At 41.9% G+C, this 20,719-nt stretch overlaps 1 protein-coding gene across 1 annotated transcript in view; it reads right to left on the bottom strand.

Moving 5' to 3' along the window:
• Window positions 1-12,234: 12,234 nt before the first annotated feature.
• Window positions 12,235-20,719, bottom strand: part of AHR (aryl hydrocarbon receptor) — a 95,796-nt gene continuing 87,311 nt past the window's right edge. The window contains exons 10-11 of the mRNA XM_074984656.1: window positions 19,144-20,404; window positions 12,235-15,136 (exon numbers count right to left, since the gene is read on the bottom strand). Coding sequence (XP_074840757.1) covers window positions 14,981-15,136; window positions 19,144-20,404 — 1,417 coding nt within the window. The 3' untranslated portion in view covers window positions 12,235-14,980. The remainder of the gene's footprint in view (window positions 15,137-19,143; window positions 20,405-20,719) is intronic.

Consider the following 20,719-nt stretch of genomic DNA (forward strand, 5'->3'; position numbering starts at 1 on the left):
TTGTAGGGACGCCCTGAGGGGCCAAGTGCTTGGAAGAGCACCAGGAGATGAATCGTTTCCACTTTTGCACGTAAGTCCTTCTGGTGGAAGTCCTGCGACTGGACTCCAAGACACGTTTCACTCCCTCTGAACATGTGCTCTCTAAGGTGCTGAGCCATGGATTAGCCACGTTTGTAGGCAGAGTCTTTGAGGGTGTGGGTGCACTATGGACCCCTGAGCCTGCGTGAGAAGGTCCAGCACTACTGGTAGGGGGAGTGGCGGGCGGCATGACATGCGCAGAAGTAGAGGAAACCATTGCTGTCGGTCCCAGGTTGGGACTATCAGTATTATGCGTGCTCTCTCTCTTTTGGCTTTCTCTAGAACCTTGTGAATGAGTGACGTGGGAGGGAACGCATAAAGTAGAGGGTCCTTCCATGGCACCATGAAGGCATCCCCCAAGGATCCCTGTCCTATGCCCGCTCTGGAGCAGTACTGTGGGCATTGTTTGTTGTTGTAAGTGGCAAACAGATCGATTTGGGGAACCCCCCATTTGTGAAAAACTTGTTGGAGCAGATCGGCACAAATCTGCCACTCATGTGTGAGTGCAAATCGCCTGCTTAGCTGGTCCGCCTTCACGTTGTGGACACCGGGTAGGTATGAGGCTTTCAGTGTTATATTGTTGGCAATGCACCAGTTCCACAACCAGACTGCCGCCGCGCATAGCGCACAGGATCTGGCCCCTCCTTGCCGGTTGATATAAAACATGGTAGTGGTGTTGTCGGTATTTACCCCAACTACTTTGCCGTGCAGGTATTTCTGAAAACGTCTGCATGTAACACTGCTCTGAGTTCTAGTATGTTTATGTGCAATGTCTTTTCCACGGGGGACCATAGCCCCTGAGTTACTTTGTCGCCAATGTGTGCTCCCCATCCCATGTGGGATGCATCCGTCGTAAGAAAAATCGCTATTTGTGGCTGGTGGAAGGGCACCCCTACTAGTAAGTTCTTGGGATCTGCCCACCATGCCAGAGACCTGCGCACCTCCGCTGCGGGCGATACTGCCCTGTGGATGCTATGGACTATTGGTTTGTAAACGCTCGCCAGCCAATGCTGCAGGCCCCGCATATGCAGCCTGGCATTCTGTACCACAAACGTGGTGGTCGCCATGTGCCCCAACAGTTGTAGACATGTTAGGACTGGCACTGTGGGGCTGTACGTCATCACTTGTACAAGGGATTTGATGGTGCGGAAACGGGCCTTGGGCAGGTATACCCTTGATGTAGTAGAGTCTATGCGTGCCCCTATGAACTCTATATTCTGCGTAGGCTCAGTCTTTGATTTCAAGTGGTTGATAACTAAGCCCAACGAGGCAAATGTGTTTGTAGTGACATGTATCATGCGTAGGACCTCTGCCTTTGAGGCTCCCTTCTGTAGGTAGTCATCCAGGTATGGAAAAATGAACACACCCTCTCTGTGTAGGTAAGCTGATACTACCGCCAGTGTTTTGGTGAACACTCTGGGTGCTGAAGAGAGACTGAATGGAAGAACTCTGTATTGGAAGTGCTCCCTGCCCACTGTGAAGTGGAGGAAATGTCTGTGTGCCAGGCGAATAGTTATATGAAAATATGCATCCTGCAAGTCGAGGGCTGCAAACCAGTCTCCATCATCCAATGCCGTAAGTATGGAGGCAATTGTAATCATCCTGAAACGCTGTTCGCGCAGATGCCGGTTGAGGGCCTGTAGGTCCAGGATTGGTCTCCAGCCCCCATCTTCTTCTCTGTTAGGAAGTACTGGGAGTGGAACCCTTTCCCTTGGAATTGTTCCGGAACTCTCTCCACCGCCCCTATGAACATGAGATGGTCTACCTCTTGTTTTAAGCTTGTCTCATGGGAGGGGTCCTTGAAGAAGGACTGGGTGGGTGGTTTCGGTGGAGGTAGTGATTGGAAGGGAATCGTGTATCCCATGGCTATAATCTCCAGTACCCATTTGTCTGTGGTGATGTTTTGCCATTGAGAGTAAACCGGTTTGAGCTGATGGTGCAACATGTGTTGGGATTGGCATTGAGAGATGGTGTTGATATTGCAGTCCTCGACATACCCGTCAAACTTGCTGTCTCAAGGCTTGCCCCGAGGGTGCGCGACCCTGTTGGGGGCGTCGTCTGGGGGCCCTGTACTGTTGATGCTGGTGGTGGCGCCCTTGGTCATAACTCCGTTGGTATTGCGTACGCTGAGGTTTATAAGCGTAGCGCCTTTGCTGGGGGGTAAAACTTCTTCCTCCTGTACAGAGGGTTATATATACCCAGGGTCCTAAGCGTGGTTCTCGAGTCCTTGCTGGAGTGTAGGACCGAGTCAGTTGAATCTGCGAATAACTTCTGTTTATCAAATGGAAGGTCTACGATTTTTGTTTGCAGATCTCTGGGAATGCCGGACGTCTGGAGCCATGATTCCCTACGCATTACCACTGCTGTGGCTGTGGAGCGTGCTGCCGTGTCTGCCACATCCAGGGCAATCTGGACTCCTGTTCGTGAGGCTGCGTAGCCCTCTTGGACGATTGCTTTCAGCACTGGTTTGTTATCCTCTGGAAGGAAATCCATGAGGGAAGCAAGTCTGGAATAATTGTCAAAGTTGTGGTTTGACAGGTGTGCTGCATAGTTTGCCATTCTGAGTAGTAAGGTAGAGGAGGAATAGACTTTCCTACCGAACGTGTCTAATTTCCTCGCATCTTTTTCTGATCCTCCTGATTTATATTGGGGTGTCTTGGATTTCTGCTGTGATGATTTGACTACCAGGGAATTTGGTTGGGGGTGGCTAAACAGGAATTCCATGCCCTTGGCTGGAACAAAGTATTTCTTATCCGCCCTCTTATTTGTGGGAGGGGTAGAGGCTGGAGTCTGCCATATGTTGGTGGCTGATTCCATAATCGCTTCATCTAGTGGGATAGTGATCTTAGATGAAGCTGGGGGTCTTAAATTTTGCAGGAGTTTATGATGTTTCTCCTGCACCTCCGCTATGTGAATGTCCTGTGTTTGTGCTACCCTCTTGAATAGTTCTTGGAATTGCCTAAGGTCGTCCGGGGGAGAAATATCACCGGGGACAGTCCGCCCATCTGGGGAGGAGGCAGAGGCGTCACTATGATATACCTCCTCTAATTCCTCCGATTCCTGGGCTTGTTCATATAGTTGCCCTTTTGAGGATTCAGAGGGGAGGTCCAGGGCCTGTGAACCAACGTCTGCCTGGGAAGGCTGGGTTCTTCTCACGGAGTGAGACTGTGTGAAGGGGTGTTGGCGAGGTGTGGGTGGGGATCTACCCCTGGACTTGGACCCCCTGTGCCGGTGTTCAGTATGGTAGGGACAGCCATAACAGCAGGGGCAAGGGCCTGGTGATGGGGATCTAGACCATGATCGGAAAACGTATGCATGGGGTCTAGACGAGCGTGACCTCCGTGATGACGTTGAGAGTGGAGGAGATGCTCTGTGATAGTATTCATAGGGGTCCCTACTGGAGATTGGCAAAGGTTGTCTGAGCCAGGGGGATGGTGGTTGAAGGAACGGGGATGGAGGTCTGAAGTAGGCCATTGGAGTTGCTGCCTGATGTATTTCTGGGGGAGAGCTAGGTGATAACGGCAACACGGTGGCCTCCGGGGATGGGCTGCTGTGCCGTGTTTTAGCCTTCGCTTTTCCCTGTCCCTGAGAAGCAGGCGCCACCCCCTTCCTGCTCCTGCCAGGAGGGCTAGATGGACCTCTGGCTGCTGCTGCTGCTGCTGCTGCTGGGGGTCCATGATTGCGTTGCCCGAGGTCTGTGTGCCTATGGCTCTTCAGACCACGTGCTGTGCAGGCTGCTTGTGTCTGGGAGGGGCCCTTTAAGGGAGCGGCTAGCTGTTGCCCCGGAAGCGCTAGTCCGCCCTGTGACCCTGTCTGCAGCTGTGCCTGGCATCCCTATTTCGATGTGTGCTACTTTGGCATGTAGACGTTCCCTCGCAGCGCCTATTTCGATGTGGTGCTGCGCAACATCGACGTTGAACGTTGACGGCACCAGCCCTGGAGGACGTGCAGACGTTATTCATCGAAATAGCCTATTTCGATGTCGCTACATCGAAATAAGCTACTTCGATGTAGCGTTCACGTGTAGACGTAGCTAATCAGTCCTGGAACAAAACAATGTTCGTGGCTTTTAGGATAGCAGACCGCTTAAGGCGGCCGCCTTCGTTCTTCTCTTTCTCCCTCTTTTTTTTTTTAACTGCATCTACATTTAACGAAAACAACTTTAACAATGCTAACTAAAAACTATCAGAATAATAACTATTAACAAGATACACAACATTAAGAGATAGCTTTATCTTTCTCAGGCATTGGAGCTGGAGTGGAATCCGTCTGCAGCCGTTGGCAGTTAAGAAGGAACTGGTGGGGACTGGATCGCCCATGTGACCGAAGATGTGTGAAGGGCTGGCGCGCATTGGCACATGCACAACCTAACGGAGACTGCTAAAGATTGCCAATCTGCGGCGCCGGAGCGAGCCCGACACCTACTGTGGAGCACCCACGGGGACCACTCGAAGAAGAACCATGGATGCTTCCATCAGGCCGGAAGCTGTGTTTGTTGCACCCGCTGCCTCAGCCAGGGAGGTAGATCTGGCCATCAATTTATCTTCTTTGATGATTGCTTAGAATTGACATCTGCATTCTTGCATCCCTTTGCTGGTGAATCCAAAAACTTATTTTAATTGACGTCATATGTTACCATCAAAGGCTGGTGGTTTGCTATGCACAGCTGTAAACTTGCCAAGTTTAAGTTTGCTCCCTCCAAAAGATTTAGACATTTGCTTTTCTGGTTGTGGGGATGTGTCTAGGTTACTGCTGCTTGTGTCTGTCAGTGACAGTTTGCATTTGAGAGTTTGAAAAAAGATGGGAGAGTAAGTATTCCACACCTTTTAGCTGGTACAAAATAATTCTTTTTTTCAAAGCGAAAGCACAAGTGGCTAGAGTGTGTCAGGCCATGATGGCCTAGTCTAAGATGACCTAACTGAGTGGCAGTGGCACTGTACTAGGACCCACACGCTGCAGGCTATTCAATAGCTTGTGAGGGGCTTCCTTGAGGGGGATCTAGAACATGCCCATGATTCTCCTCAGTAGGTTCTGAAATAGTCTGCAGTACTCAGGTGGGGGTGGTGACGCTGGCATGAGTGCCTCATCTGCTGAGGATGCTGATGTACTGCTGGGGCGAGTGGGTCCAGCTCGTCAGGTGGTTCCTGTTCAGGAGCCTTCCTGAGTGGGTTGAAGTTCCTCCCCATAGCTCAATTTCACCAGTATTTGGGATGTCTCATAGCTGGGTCCCAAGGCCCCCAGTAATGCTACTGTGAAGGTGTGACATGCTGTAGCTCCAAAAGGAACCCTCTCCCTCATATTCTGCATTCATACGTGGTTGTAATATTTCCTACAGATAATGCAAGATAGCATATGAATAGTCACGATCTGCTGAAACTCATTGCTCTGTCCAAACAGGTGTCTCATTACCATGTATAGCGCTATGTGATTGTGCTGTATGGATGTTACTAAAACATGCTGTAAAGGTGCTAGATTCCTGCCTAGGTGACCATTCATTAATCAACTGTATGACTCAACTAGGCAAGCCCTCGCAATGGAAACTGATGGATCTCTGTGGTGTGGGAGCTTTCTGTTCACTGTGACTCAGCAATGCCCACTAGGACATTTCTTGGCATGCTTGCCAGGAACAGGGGACAAAGCATAAAAAGTAAGAAACAGTGCTGCATGTGGCAACCTTTTGTCTCTACCACCTACACTGGAAACCACCAGGATTCAAAGAAGATGGTCATTTTAGGCAAATGATCAAGACTTCAGGCAGAAAAGTCATTAAAGTCTGTAACATCCAATGGTAAGAATATATTGCTCAATTCAAATCCTGTTTAGTTTATAGAATATAGATTAGGTACTTTTTTTTTTCATTGGTGACCCTCTGGATCCTTTTATGCCTCCTACTTATATCCACTTGAAATAAAAAAATTCTGTAGTTAAAAAACCTGTTTTATATTTTATCTAAAACAGTGTGTTTTGCAGGAAGTACTTGGGAACCCTCAGCTCAGGAACAAAAGCCGGTGTATGTCATCTCCAGACTGAGAGAGGGGCAGTCTGGGTTATAAATTTACATTGATTGGGTTTCTTGATCAGGGCAGGCTGGTATAGCTTTTGGGGAGCTAGAGGGAATTGGCTGGAATCTCTCCATTGTTGACTCATGAGAAGCATTCATGTTCATCCCTGCCCTGTGTCACCGTGGCCATGTCTACACGTGCCCCAAACTTCGAAATAGCCATGCAAATGGACATTTCGAAGTTTACTAATGAAGCACTGAAATGCATATTCAGCGCTTCATTAGCATGCGGGCGGCAGCGGCGCTTCGAAATTGACGCAGCTTGCCACCGCGCGTCTCGTCCAGACAGGGCTCCTTTTCGAAAGGACCCCGCCTTCTTTGAAGTCCCCTTATTCCCATGAGCTCATGAGTCCTTTCGAAAAGGAGCCCCGTCTGGATGAGACGCGCGGGGGTAAGCCGCGTCAATTTCGAAGCGCCGCTGCTGCCCGCATGCTAATGAAGCACTGAATATGCATTTCAGCGCTTCATTAGTAAACTTCAAAATGGCCATTTGCGTGGCCATTTCGAAGTTTGGGGCACGTGTAGACGTAGCCCATAAGGGCAGTGCCTAGACAGGTTTGCAACTTGTCACAACACCATAGTGTGAGAGGGAGCCTATGCTGGTAAGTCAATAGGCCAAGTGGTATCCCAGTTCCAGGTTGTACCCTGTGGTACCCATCACAGAAGGACACAGATGTAACAAAGTGGTCCTTGTGGAGAAGGGTCTGTCCCTTGGTGAGGCTGGTTTTGGACAAACTGGTGACTAATCTCTGCCAAGAAACTCCGACCTGTCCGCATAGGGGAAATCAAGTGTTTCTCTCACTCTTCGGGGCCAAGGCTGCCTTATGCCCTCTTCCCCGAATGGCAATGAGAGTGGTACCCTCATACCTAATAGCCCCAAGGTTAGAGCCATCACATGGGATGTGAGGGACTGATATTCAAGTCTTTGGGCTAATGGTTATTTCTATTACGTTGAAAAGCTTCACTCCTCAGCAGCTCCTATTGGCTAGGTTAGGCAGTGCCCAGCTCAGCTTGCTGTCTTCTATGGACTCTATTCTTATGCACCTCAGTGGCCCTATGCAGGGAGTCTCAGTTTCTAACTTGAGGTTGAGGATTACAAAGAGTAGCCAGATGACCTACATGTTAGGCATTGCTGTGCTGAGCAGTGAGATGACTAAGTCCCCAACACTCCAGTCCTCAACCCCAGCCCTTCCTGCACTGCAGGTGAGAAGTACAATGGGACTTGGCACTGCCACAGTGAGATGGGCCAGAGAGAGAATGACACACTATCTAGGGGGGACAGAGCATTCTCCTGAGAGATCCAAGTTCCAAGCTTGAACCAATGAATAGGAAACTATTTTATTCACAGAAGAGCAGCTTCAACAAGAGAGACTGAGGAAGCCCCAGCCCAGAGTACCTATGCTTAGCACCCTCACCAAGGAATGGGCAAAAACTGAGTTCAAATTTCTGGTCTAAATCTTGCAATGAGACACTCTGTAAACAGGTCTCCCACCTCTAAGGTGAGTGCACAAATTATCTGGATAGTGGGTGTGGTGTTTGCTTGGCATCCTCCCCAGACCTTCTCAGCCCTGCCTGCCTTTTGTTCAGTGCTTAATCCAGTGAGTGTGGGCTGAGCCCTACAGGTGAGGTTGGGGGAAAAAAACAAACAAACAAACATTGTCTGAGAATCCTGCCAGGGTTTAGGTGTAAGCTAAGGTGATGAGCAACTTGGCAGCAGTAGCATATAGACAATTGTGAATTCACTTGATGGGACACCACCACCAGCAAAATAGGGCCTAGTGTCAGTGTTGCAGCACCTGACATTCAGATGTCCTGCTGACAGAGGGATTTCAGAGCCCCAAGTTATGAGCCCAGCCTTACACAAGGCACAGGGAGAGGCTGGAGCCTAAGAATGGGATCCGGAGAAACCAGAGTGATGAACTGAGCTACGCAATAGGATATGCAGAAGAGAGAAAATATGATTGAAGCTCCACCCTTCCAAGGAGCATCAGCATCAAACTCTTGGGCCAAGGGCAGCACCCTTCTCTGCCTGGGAGTCACAGATGTGAGCCTTCTCCTAGGTGAAGTGCTGAAGCCCTGCGTCATTAAAAAAAAAACCACCCAGGAGTCACCCTTCCACCCCTATCTAGTCACTCAAAATTTAGGACACGTGGTTCAAATCCCCACATTCCTCCGAAGAGTGCCCCGTGGATCTATAATGGGGAAGAGATCTGACACTAACATTCAACTAAGGTGAGTCATAGTTCTAGCAGAGCATGGGAAGAGCGGCCAAGTGTCAAGCCTGCTCAGGGCAGACCATTCATTCTTCATACTGCAAAAAAGAAATTCCTGGTCTTGACCATGTCAGCATGTGTATTGTGTAGATGCTCAGTGAGTTTTGTTGAAAAAAGCCCAGTTTTGTCTACAGAAGCTGCCTGTGTAGATGCAGCCTATGTGAGTGAAGGTATAGTTTAAGACTCTCCTGTTCTGCTGGTCAATGAAGGAACGCAAAAAATGGAAAAAGGTATCTTCAATCTGACTAACATCTCTTCAAGAAAAGAAAATAGATTGTTCTCATTGTCTCAGTATTTTTCTTGATGGAGTTACATCAATGATGGGGAAATATATCACATTTGTGTATTTTGCTTGTACAAAAAAGAAGTTGCATCAGATGTCTCCTGGATTCATTGTAGTATCCAGAGCCCTCACAGCAAAATGCATGGCTGTGGATTGAAGGAAGAATTGGACAATGTATATGGAAGTAGTGAATTTCATAAAATCACGTACAAATTCTAGCATATTTCCTGTACTTTGTGATGAAATCGGTAGTGCGCACAATCGTCTATTGACCCATTTGGATGTTAGACAGTTCTCATGGGGCAAAATCCTTTTGGGTTTGTTTAAGCTTAGAACAAAATCCTAGTTGCACCCCTGCCGCCCCCGTTACCCACTCTTTCCACTTCATCAGCTGTACAGAAAATCATGTCCGATTCCAAGCCCTACCTTATTTAGCATAACATTTTCTCAGAAATTGATGATAGACTCTGATCTCTTCAAGGCTGCAATATAACATTTTTCAGCGTGCAAGACCAAACTGAATCCATGATAAAGAAGTTGCAGTTCTGGGAATGGTGTTTAGGGAAATAATCAAACCAAGTGTTTCAGGAAGCCCCATGACTTCCTGGTGGAACATTAATCTGGTTGTATCAGTGCACTGTATCAATATAGCTGTAGGACTTTACACAACATTTAGGGGATATTCTCCAGACATGTCAGACAGTGACTGATTTTACCACTTTTTCAACACCAATATTGAACACGGAGGAAAAAGAAATTGAGATCTCCTCTGATTATGGACTTTAGTTTCAGAAATCAGCCATTGATAAAACTTTTGACTGAGACCAGCACCTCTTCTGCAAGAAAAAGTTACAACAGATTTGTTACAGTTTTAAACAGCATTTTCCTTGCATGCACATATGAAAACCAAATACAGAAGCAGACTCAATGCTGAAAACAGACCTGAGACATAAATCTTTCTCCAGTGGTTCCGGACTTCCAAGAGTGACGCAGATCAAAACAAGCACAAACGTTACACTGACGAGATTTAAACTTAAAGCTTCCTTATGAACAATAGAAAGGGAGGTGGATTTTCCAATGGTTTTTAAAATTAAATAAGATGCTAGTGCTGTTTTCAAAATTATGAAGAACAAACTTAAGCTTTACTGTAGCCATGCTTTATTTGCCTGGACTGTTCAAGAGCCAAATGCTTGTGTATGAGGAACTCTTTTATTGGAGTGGGCTTCTTAAATACTTCATGCTGTTTCACATCTGGTACTGTTTCATGACACATAAGAACCTTGTCTTAGAACAGGCTGAATCAAAGTGATGTAAGCTCTGAAAGTGAAATCATGGAACAGTTGCTGTTTTCGTAATGTAATAAAATACTGTAATGATAAATGAGTTTTTTTTTTTTTTTTTTAGGATATAATTTATGTCCAGGTAAGGGACAAAATCCCTGGAAATACTCCTTTTTAAGAGGGGGATTAATGAAGTTTGAAATTTTCGTGAAAGGGTTGCTGAACTTTGAGAACCACTGTACTAGATAATGATCCAAAAGAGTTTGGACCAATATGTGTTCTTTTCTTCCTCAGAGTCAGCTGCCACTAGCAGACAGTTGATTTCTTTTTTGGTGGCTTTGGGTATCTCGTTTCTGTGTCAGAATTGTGCTTTCACGACTTGCGAAAGCATGCTCCAAAAACTTTATCCATGTCAGATTTTGGAAGGCACTTCAGATTCTTAAATCTTTGATCAAGTGCTGTAGCTATCTTCTGTTCCTTTAATAAAAAATAGCTTGCTATCAAAGGAGAAATGCATTTATTCACTTTGAATAGGCCTTTCAGCAGGTAAGTTAGAAGTGACATAACCAACTTTCTCAAATCCAATATTAAACATTATGGGTACCTTGTTTATATTTTATTAAATCTGCAGTGGAAGTGTTCTTAAAATGATCACAAGCTGGGTCATCATCTGAGACTGCTATTACTTTGAATATGCCATATATTTCATGTTAACAGCAGGAAATATGCAATTCTCCCCCTCCTCCCACCTGGAACTCTGTTATAAATTTAATTAATGCAATTTTTTTGTAACAGAAATCATCAGCATGGAGCATGTCCTTTGGAATGCTGGCTGAAGCACGAAAAGGCAAATGAATGTTTAGCATACCTGGCATGTAAATTCACCTTGCAATGCTGGCTACTGAAGTGCTATGTGAACGCCTGTTCTCACTTTCAGGTGACATTGTAAATAACAGGCAGGCAGCATTATCTTCTGTAAATATAAACAGACTTATGTCTCCTACAGTACCGCTACATTTCCGGGAAGATTGACCCAGTTAGGGCTGCTTTTCTGGAGTTTCATTTTGCACATCTGGTGGAGAGAAATGTGTGAAATAGATATGCCTAGGGTTGGCAGTGAGGGAGGTCAATGGGAGAAATGCTCCTCCCTCAGTGAAGAAAGCCCAGTAAGTCGATTTCAGATACATTGATTGTAGCTATGCAATTGCTGTATCTAGAATTGCGTACCTGATGTCAGCTTACCTGCCTAGTGTAGACTAAGCCTTAACCAGAAGTAGGGCTGAGTGGATTTGTAGACACTGAAGTTTTACATGGTTTTGTTTCTGAATGCAGTTATGTAACAAAAAAACCCTACATTTGTAAGTTGCACTTTCATGACAGAGATTGCATTACATTTTGTGTGAGTTGAACTGAAAATTACTGTTTATTTTATGATTTTTTACAATGCATATATTTAATAAAAATATAAGGTGAGCATTGTACACTATATCTTGTTGTAAAAGAAAATTTAAAAATATAGAAAAAATCCAAAATATTTAATGAATTTCAATTAGTAGCAGTGCAATTAAACTAATCAATTTTAATTCACAATTTGAGTTAATTGCATTAATAGTGATTAATCAACAGCCCTCTAAACTACTAAAAAAACTCATGAGTTGGTCATGCCTCTTCTAATTCACCTACTGAAAGACATTCAAGTTGGATAAATGCATTTCTCCTTTGATAGACTTTTTCATTAAAAGCATGTGTTTTTTGTTAGTTTTACATTAGTAAAAGATTCTCAACTGATTTACAATTACCTTTGAAGGCAACTGTTTTCTAATTAAACTGTTTCCTCATATGCACATATATACTCAATTGTATATACTCAATTCCACCCCCAGCCTTCAGGAAATCTTTTAAGGATTTGTATGCATTTTTCATTTAGAAAAAAGAGCCCTATAAAATGAAATTAATGCTAAAGTGTTAAGTCAAATTTGGGCCTATCAAACTCAGGTTTCCTGGTATCTGGCAACAAGCGATGTCTAATTCAACTCAATTGTTGAGTTAATTGTTATTGGCTATTTAAAATGTTGATAAGCCGCCAGTTACTATTCTCCCTGTCATTTGGACACAAATGTATCTTTTTATGTACAGCTCCATATTGTCTACATGTGCTTGTGTCCAACACTTTGGAAATTCCAAAGTCCACAGTGGTGAAATCAGAAAGCTTAGACAAAGAACTGTTTGTAATGAAAGAACATACACATCAGCTACATTCGAATGATTATTTTATTACCATATATATTATTTTTTTTACAAACATTATTGAAGGTCAGTAAAAACACTACAAACACATACGCTAACCCAGGAAATGTATTGCATGACATGTGCAGGCACAGCAAACCAGAAATAAGAACTCAAAGTAAAACAAGCCAAGAAACTGGTACAAAAATTGGATAGTAATACTGATTAACAATGGGTTATATCTTACCCAGAAATGGAGGACTAATAAAGAAATCCAAAAATTCATGTGCACTTTTGAATTAATTTGGTGTCGATTATAGTTCTCTAATACAATTATAATCACAGGTTTGTTGTAGGCATAGCTACAGAAAATAAATGGATATTATGTATATAACAAAACTAATGTTTATAATAAGGCAGTATACTTGTACTGCTGCTTCCTTGGCACTTAGTGATAGGAAATGTTTTTGGTTTAACTAGACTGATCAGATACATTTTTATTTATAATGATGTAAAAATGTATATTGTCCCTTTGAATCTTCCTTTTTTATTACAGTATTTAACATTGTCAAATTCACTCTTAAAAGTAATACGCTAACTGGAAATGCAAGACATTCTAGAAATTGATTAATACAACGTTAAATTAAACATTTAAATGTTAAAAGGATGAAATGAATCCAGATGCTATTAAATCAACTCTTTGTTTTCTGTGTGAGATATCACTAAATATGAAACATTTAATAATCGTATTTTGTGTCCCAAGCCACAATTTTTTGGACTTTCCTGAAAAACAGCATTAATACAAGTCATTTCCCTGACATGTATTTCTCTCTTGGTAACTTCATTTACAGGAACTGGTAAAGTCATGCATCTGAAATTCTAGAACTGAACTTGATATTCTGTCTAGCAGATCATATTACACTGTGGGAGGAAATCATTTTTACTGATTGTGTGTTTCAAAGAAGAAATCAGAGAACTGTGGTGAAAACCTAATGGTATTTAGCTTTGTAACTATTTCAGTGCAGATTGCACAAATGGTGGAAAGAAACCTCCCATTACATTTTCAATTATTTTGCGAATGTTTTTCTCCTCCAGCTAAACTCCAATTGTCCTTATACTGAACAATATGAACACCAACCAAGAGGAAGGTGATTTATTTTTGTTTCCTTTTAAACAATCTGGCTACACTGTAATTTATATTGTACATAGCAAGCGTAAACATTTCTTCTTTATATATATGATGTAACACTTTAAAATTAACTGGTTAAAATATTTTACAAAGACATTATTACACAAGAACTATACAGCCCACAAGAGAATGCAATAATTTGAACATATACACATTTTTGTATTACTAAATTATGCTACTAATTGTGCCAAACACTGGTGACTACAATTCTAACAATCCTTTCAAATAAGAAACAAAAAAAGCAATATTTTTAGTTTTGTTTTTTTTAAAAAAAGCAACATCTTTTTTCCCCATTACAAGGACACTCTCTCTGAACTTTGAACTTCTTTTTTTTCAATTTTATATTTTGCACAGATTTTTTTAAGTGGGTTCACAAATAGATTCTTTTCCTTTAGAGTGCAACCCTCTGCATTGTTAAAAACTACAGACAAACTTTGACTATCAATGAAGATATTTTTACAAAAGTAAACCTCAATATTTACTACTGAGACAACTTTTCCCCCACAATTAAGTTAACCCTTTTCAAGATCCATGTTAGTGAAAGTATTTGCATAGAGCAGCCTTGCACGTTTATTTCTGAAGAACGTTACAAGTGTTTTAACACAAGATAAGGCACATGTTTTTCCAGCACTGAACATCTAAAATAATTGTGAGGAATCACCCTCCCTCTATAAAATATCTTTTGGTATTACCCTGTTTTACCTAAAGAAAGAAGAAATGTAGCAGAGCATAACAAAGCCCTTATCTGAACTAAATTTAAAACATTTAAATTTCCAGATAATTGTTACAACTTTGTAGACTCAGAATTAAGTCTAATTCAAAGCAGTCACTGATAAAAACTTTATAGAAAAAGAAAACCCATAGCACTGCATATGTCATTTAAAAGGTCACACAACATCAATGAGTAATTTATGGTGAATGTTTTGCAAAATCAGCTACCTTTCAGAAATAAGGTAGCTAAATTGTGAGGCACTTAAGATTGACAGAAAAAGAGGAATGCAATGGATTTCTTTAAGGAAAAAACACCTAAAATTGTGTATCAAATCCTTGTTTTAATCCACCTATTAAAGTGCTAGAATTGGAAATCTAAAGCAAAAGGAAATGAAATAAGTAAGTAAATGAAGGAAGGAAGGTTAGTATGTAGTAAAATTAAGTGCTTTTGATTTTTTAAATTAAAATAATTTTTTACATTTTAATGAGTCAAAAAGAAAATGTGGAAATAACATCTTTTGTGCCATTACCAGAAGGGCTGTAAAAGTGCCATTTATTTTCTAATTAATAAAACCATTTGCCTTATCTTATGTTCTACAACATGATGTATGTAGTACATAATCCTTATTGCAGCAACAACACGTTTTCAGTCTGACTGACAACAGCGCATGCACACTTTTCGTCAAAGTACAGTTCCTATTCCCACCTCAAAGAGTCATGTATTGGATTACATATCCTATTGACACATAGTGCAAGCAGCCTCAACTTCTCAAAATGTATTCAGGCCTTTAAAACCAAGTGTTCATAGCCTCATCAAACTCTCCTTCACAGGCCAAACCGACATCCATCAAAAGTCACAAATGGGATATTAGCTCTGAATTACATAAATCTGCCAGATGCCAAATCTGGGAAAGGTCGGGATTCTGCTGGATGATTAAGAGGCTGAAGGTTTGTGGCAGTCTGTGTGTTACTGATGACATCGAACTGAGAGGAATATGCTTCATTTAAGTTTATTCCACTGAAACCATTTTGGAACTGGAAAAAAAAATTATAATGGTTAGTAACTGCTTTCTTTAAAAAAAGCTTCAACAGAATTTAATGAAATGCACAGGCAAAATCAAATTTATAATCCTTAAGTAGACACACTCTAAATTCTCTTGCTAAGATTCTTGTGGTGCCTCGTGAAATTCTGTGTCACTGCACATGGATGCTATTCGTGGCCCACGCAGATTTCTTTGCTTTCCTACAGAAAAATGACTTCTGATAGGGAAGTAATGGGAAACCACAAGGGAGGTCATGCAGCACTTCCTAGCAATGCAGGCAGATTGGGTTGGGTGCCCAGTGGTGCCGGTAGAGATTTAAATCACTGCCAGGGAAGGAGGGCTGGGCAGATGTGCATGTATACACACACGTGTGCATACACACACATGCTTTTGGCATACTTAGTATGGAGAGGCCAGGCTTTGGGGTGACTCAGGAGGCAAACGTCAGGCAGGCTCTGTCCCCTCAAGCAGAGGAGAATATAGCAGCTTGATCGCTTAGTGAATCGCTGCCGTTTTTCTTAGTGAATTTCCCCAGTAGTAGAAACAAGTGTAAACATTTTAAGGCTCCTTTACATTGACAGGGGCCTTATTTTAAGACAGTATGATCTCTCATACGAGTATGGTGCTTTAGTGATTAGAACTGGTCCATGATCAATTTGCTACTGACATTTATGGAGATGGTTACTGGTCAATTAAAACAGTGAGTTTGAGTCCCCAGCCCCCATCTTCAGTTACCTATGAGGTAACACTGAGTGAGCATATAGCTGCTTATATCTGTTGTCTAGTAACCAGAAACAGAGTGTCAATACGTTACCATTAGACTGTGGATTTCCTCTAGTGCTCCTCACTCCTTTTTTCTACCCATTTTATTGCAGTTTAAATAACTTACCAAAGTAATTGAAACCAGAGAGATTATATTGTGTTATTTTAACAAATTTATGCAGAATCTGCAGAATTTTAAATTATTGGGTATAGAATTTTCAATTTTGTAGCCCAGAATTCCCCCAGGAGTAATTGTTGAATGTAGTCTTGTGCCATTATGAATGCTTCAGTAACTAATTTGATATATAATTGATAATTAAGATATTAAAATCGATTTTTCCCTATTTCATTAAGATGTTCCAGGGGACATTTTCTTCAGGAAAATATTAATAAGAGTTGTTATAAAATACATATATTTTGGTTTTGCACTGCAAACTTGCTATCATTTTAAAAAATAATTTAAGTGTGGTTTGAAACATGTTCAGCTCTAACTTTTTAAGCAATCGTAAATGGTCACTAACACTGACTGTGATGCATAATAAACTAGATGGGTAAATCCTGATTTCTGTGTTCAGCTACAAGTATAATACAATAGACTAGTGAGAGATGGGAAGTAAACAAAGATCATGGACACAATCTTACTTTTACTGAATCCAACAACAGAAGGATCAAGATGTATATCTTGAAAGTTTTTACTAGTCAGATTTTTAATGCGATTTCCACCCCCCACCCCAATGATGGAAAGCAAAATCAATGTCATCACCACCAGTTTCCTCAGCAAGAAATTTACAGTATCAAATCCACCTAAGGACACGTTTTAACTGTGTGTGGTGGTGTTCAGTTTTATGGCTCTTCCATGAATGAGTATGCAGTTGTTATAAACTGTAAAATATTCAATTACTGCAGCTGGGGTTTTTTGAATGAAGGCTGATCATCCTACAGGTTGACCCTCTCATTTGGCATCCTCAATATTTTCTAGCACATTAACAACAGTTCCACTTCTTACTGGGCTCTTAGAAGACATTCAGGTGTAAATTACAGCTAACAGCACGGAACACAGAGACAGGACTGGTGGCTGTAAACAAACGTTATGGAGCAACGGGAAGCTTGGCCACACCAATGATAAGTGTTCATCAGGCTTACTAAAATCATGCCAGGTTATGGATTATTCCAGATGCCAGAGTGCTGGACTAAAGAGGTTCAACCTGTAGTAACTGTACGTTCAAAACAATAACTCCAAGTTTAAATCAGAATTAATTCCTGGTTTTGCTTGCATGTGCTCCCAAACTCAAAGGCCGTTTCTACACAGGCCACTTTCTTCGAAAGTGGCATTGTAATATGCGGCCCGAAATATGCTAATGAAGTGCGGATGTAAATTCCCCTCACCTCATTAGCATAACGTCACGTGATTTGGAGTCCAGAAGACCATTCTTCCGGACTCCAAAACGCCATGTAGAAGTGCAGACCTGTGGCAGCTTCCGGAAGGAAGTCCTTCTTCCGGAGGCCCCTTCTTCCTGAAAATTTTTGGGAAGAAGGGGCCTCTGGAAGAAGGACTTCCTTACGGAAGACCCCCCGGGGGCTGCGCTTCTAAACGGCGTTTTGGAGTCTGGAACAAAGGTCTTCCGGACTGCAAATCACGTGCCCATATGCTAATGAGGCATGGGGAATTTGCATCCGCACCTCATTAGCATATTTTGGGCTGTGTATTACCATGCCACTTTTGAAGAAAGTGGCCTGTGTAGAAACAGGCATACTCTTCCATAGAATTAAAGTGTACTTCTGAATAGCCTTTTCACCTTTTACCAATTTTCTCTATTCAAATTTTTTTAAACTAAAAACTGTATACCAAAGAAAATAAAATTGTATTTTTACAAATACATGTATTTCTTATAAAAATTTCTAATCGATGCTCTGTTGTGAACTTCCTGAATAAGTGTATTTAGTACCACTAACCAAAAAGTAATCATCATTTATTTTTTGGGTTTCATGTGCATATCCTATTTATATAACTTGTAGTTTTTTCCCCCAAAAATTCTTAAAATTACTCTACATGTTGCAAAAGAAATACTTCAAAGTTCTCCAAAAGCAGATGTATACCTTATATGTTTTAGTTCTTAAAAATGTTGTGGTACCTCAGAAGTATTATATGCATATGCCAGTTTCTCCTCTTAACTGGCTACCATGTGTTGCCACATAATCTGAAACCTCTCCAACTATGGGTGCGTCTACACTTGCATTCCTCTTTCAAAAGACGCATGCAAATGAGGTGCAGATTTACATATGTAACATCTTATTTCTATATTTAGGGTCTCATACACCTGCATGTTCATTAATGAGATATATGCCATCACATGCCAGCAATGCCCCTTTGCCATGTACATTGGACAATCTGGACAGAGTCTGTGCCAAAGGATGAGTGGAGACAAATTGGACATCAGGAACTGGAATACACATTAACCGATACGAGAACATTAACTTTCCTAGACATTTGATAAAGGATTTAAAAGTAGCCACTCTTCTACAAAAGGATTTTACCACAAGATTGGAGGGGGACATCTGAATTGGAATTCATTTGCAAATTTGAAACTTTTAAATCAGGCCTTAACAGGGACACATGATGCATTACAAGGGTGATTTCCCCACTTCTGATATTTGCAAGAATGGCACCCACCACATTTAACTTAATTTGCTTCTTCTACTGGTCCTATCAGTGACAGGTAACCCCCCTTTCTTCCCTTCCCCGCCCCACTATATGAATCCTGGATTCTAACTGTCTACTCCAAATCTGAGGAAGTGGGTCTGACCCACAAAAGCTTATTACTGAATGAATAAGTTTGTTAGTTTTTAAGGTGCTACAGGATTGCTTGCTATTTGTGAAGATACGGACTAACACAGATACCCCTCAGAGACAACTGTACAGTTAGCAATCTATTTACCTACAAAATAGATGCAACCATATTCCAAACTTATGGCACTCTGTCTCAGTCTTGGCCTGGAAGAAATCATTCTAGGTTTGACATGGTGGATATCTGCAGACATAGTGTGTGCACAAGTGTGACAGATAACTGGGACCTAGACTGAGCATGGGAAGTTACTGCACCTCTCAGTTGCTACAATTGCTGCAATTTCAAATCCAATGATTTAGCTGATAATAGGTTCTGTATCCCTTAAACCACTTAGGTTTCTGCTAAAAACTTAAATTATCTTGCGTGTTGTAACAGTGACCTTCCATCATACCTTATTTGACAATAGCTGTTGACCCTCCATCACAGAATTATATTGCGTTTGATCCACAGAGTTGGGCTGAGTTTCTGGAACACACTGGTACATAGACACAGCCCCTGCATAACATGTTTGAGGAGTTACCATAACTGACTGAGAGTTTATTCCACATTCTTGATTCTCAGTGACTTGTGAACAACTGAGAAAATCCTCCAAGCTTGAAGAACCAAGATAGGTTGATCTGTCAAAATGTCCCATGGGGAAATCTATTCCAGTAAAATGAGGAAGCTGTGGAACCAGGGTTGTGGGCTGTTTGTAAGGAATAAATTCCTGTCTACACGCATAAGGTGCAGGGTTGACTTCTGATTTGTAAGGGAACTCTTGAGAAGGGCCGTGCATGTTAGAAAAAACATACTGCACTGGCTTTTGCTGTGAACAGCTAAAAGAGACACTGCCTCCAGAGTTCCAATTTGTGAAGATCCCGTTGACTTGCATATGCTTCATCTTCTGACATAACTGCTGCTGATTCTGCTCAACCACTTGTTTATGGTGCTGCTGAAGTTGCTGCTTATCCAAATGCTGCTGTACAAAACAGCTAGAGTTTTGAACCATTGACTGTTGCGGATGGCAACCTGAATACAAGTAGTCAGGCTTATTATTTAGGGAATCCTGAACATAGGTCAGGATTTCATCAGTTATGTCAATGTCTCCAATATCATCCACACAAGAAAATTCACTTTTAAAAAACTCTTCATCCTGCTGTATACATTTTATATCTTCAAAGTCAATACCCAGACTTCTCATGATGTTGTACAAGTCACTATTTTTGTTATCTTGAAAAAGCCCTGTACTGTCTTCAGTAAGCAGTAAGTTACTTTCCTGGGGACAGTCAATTTGCTCCTGTTTCAAGATGTTATTTCCAGATGGTAAGAGATTATTCTGCTGGTCACCGGTAATAACGTTGCCCAATTCATCGTTGATGTCTGTAAAGAAGTTTCTATCAAAGGAAAGTTTCTGTGGAGCAGGAGGGCAGAGATATATAGACTCATCTTGCCTTAACATGGCACCCAGAAGCGAGTTTGGATCCACAGGTTCTTTGTGTAGTGTAGCTTTGGCAGCAGCTCCTTTTCCAAGGGTACTTTTAGCCTTTGTCGGTGAGGGATCCATTAGATTAGGCAAAGAGAAGCTTGCCTCATACAACACAGCCTCACCTGTTGCAAACATAAAAGGCAACGACATGTTTCGCTTTCGTAAATGCTCTGTCCCTTCTTCTTCCCTGAAATTGACAAAAAATACAGTACTCTAGTCAGTATGTTTATCTTATTTTACTCACAGGAATACTGTCTCTGAAGCTGCAATAGGATTTCTTCTAAGAGAAAAGGGGAGGAAAGCAGAACTAGGGTGGAACAATCTTGTGCCTTTTGTATATTTAAATTTGTTTCATAAGAGGAAGGGTGGGGCATCTGCTATAAACAGTGTAACATACACTTTGAGATACATCAAGGGAGGAATGTACAGATGAAATTACTGCAACAACAATTTTCAACTCTTTTGAAAAAGGAAAGTTCCCTCTGCAGCAAGTACAGAGCAT

This window comes from Carettochelys insculpta, chromosome 2 (assembly GCF_033958435.1).
Source record: "Carettochelys insculpta isolate YL-2023 chromosome 2, ASM3395843v1, whole genome shotgun sequence".
Classification (NCBI taxonomy): Eukaryota; Metazoa; Chordata; order Testudines; family Carettochelyidae; genus Carettochelys; species Carettochelys insculpta.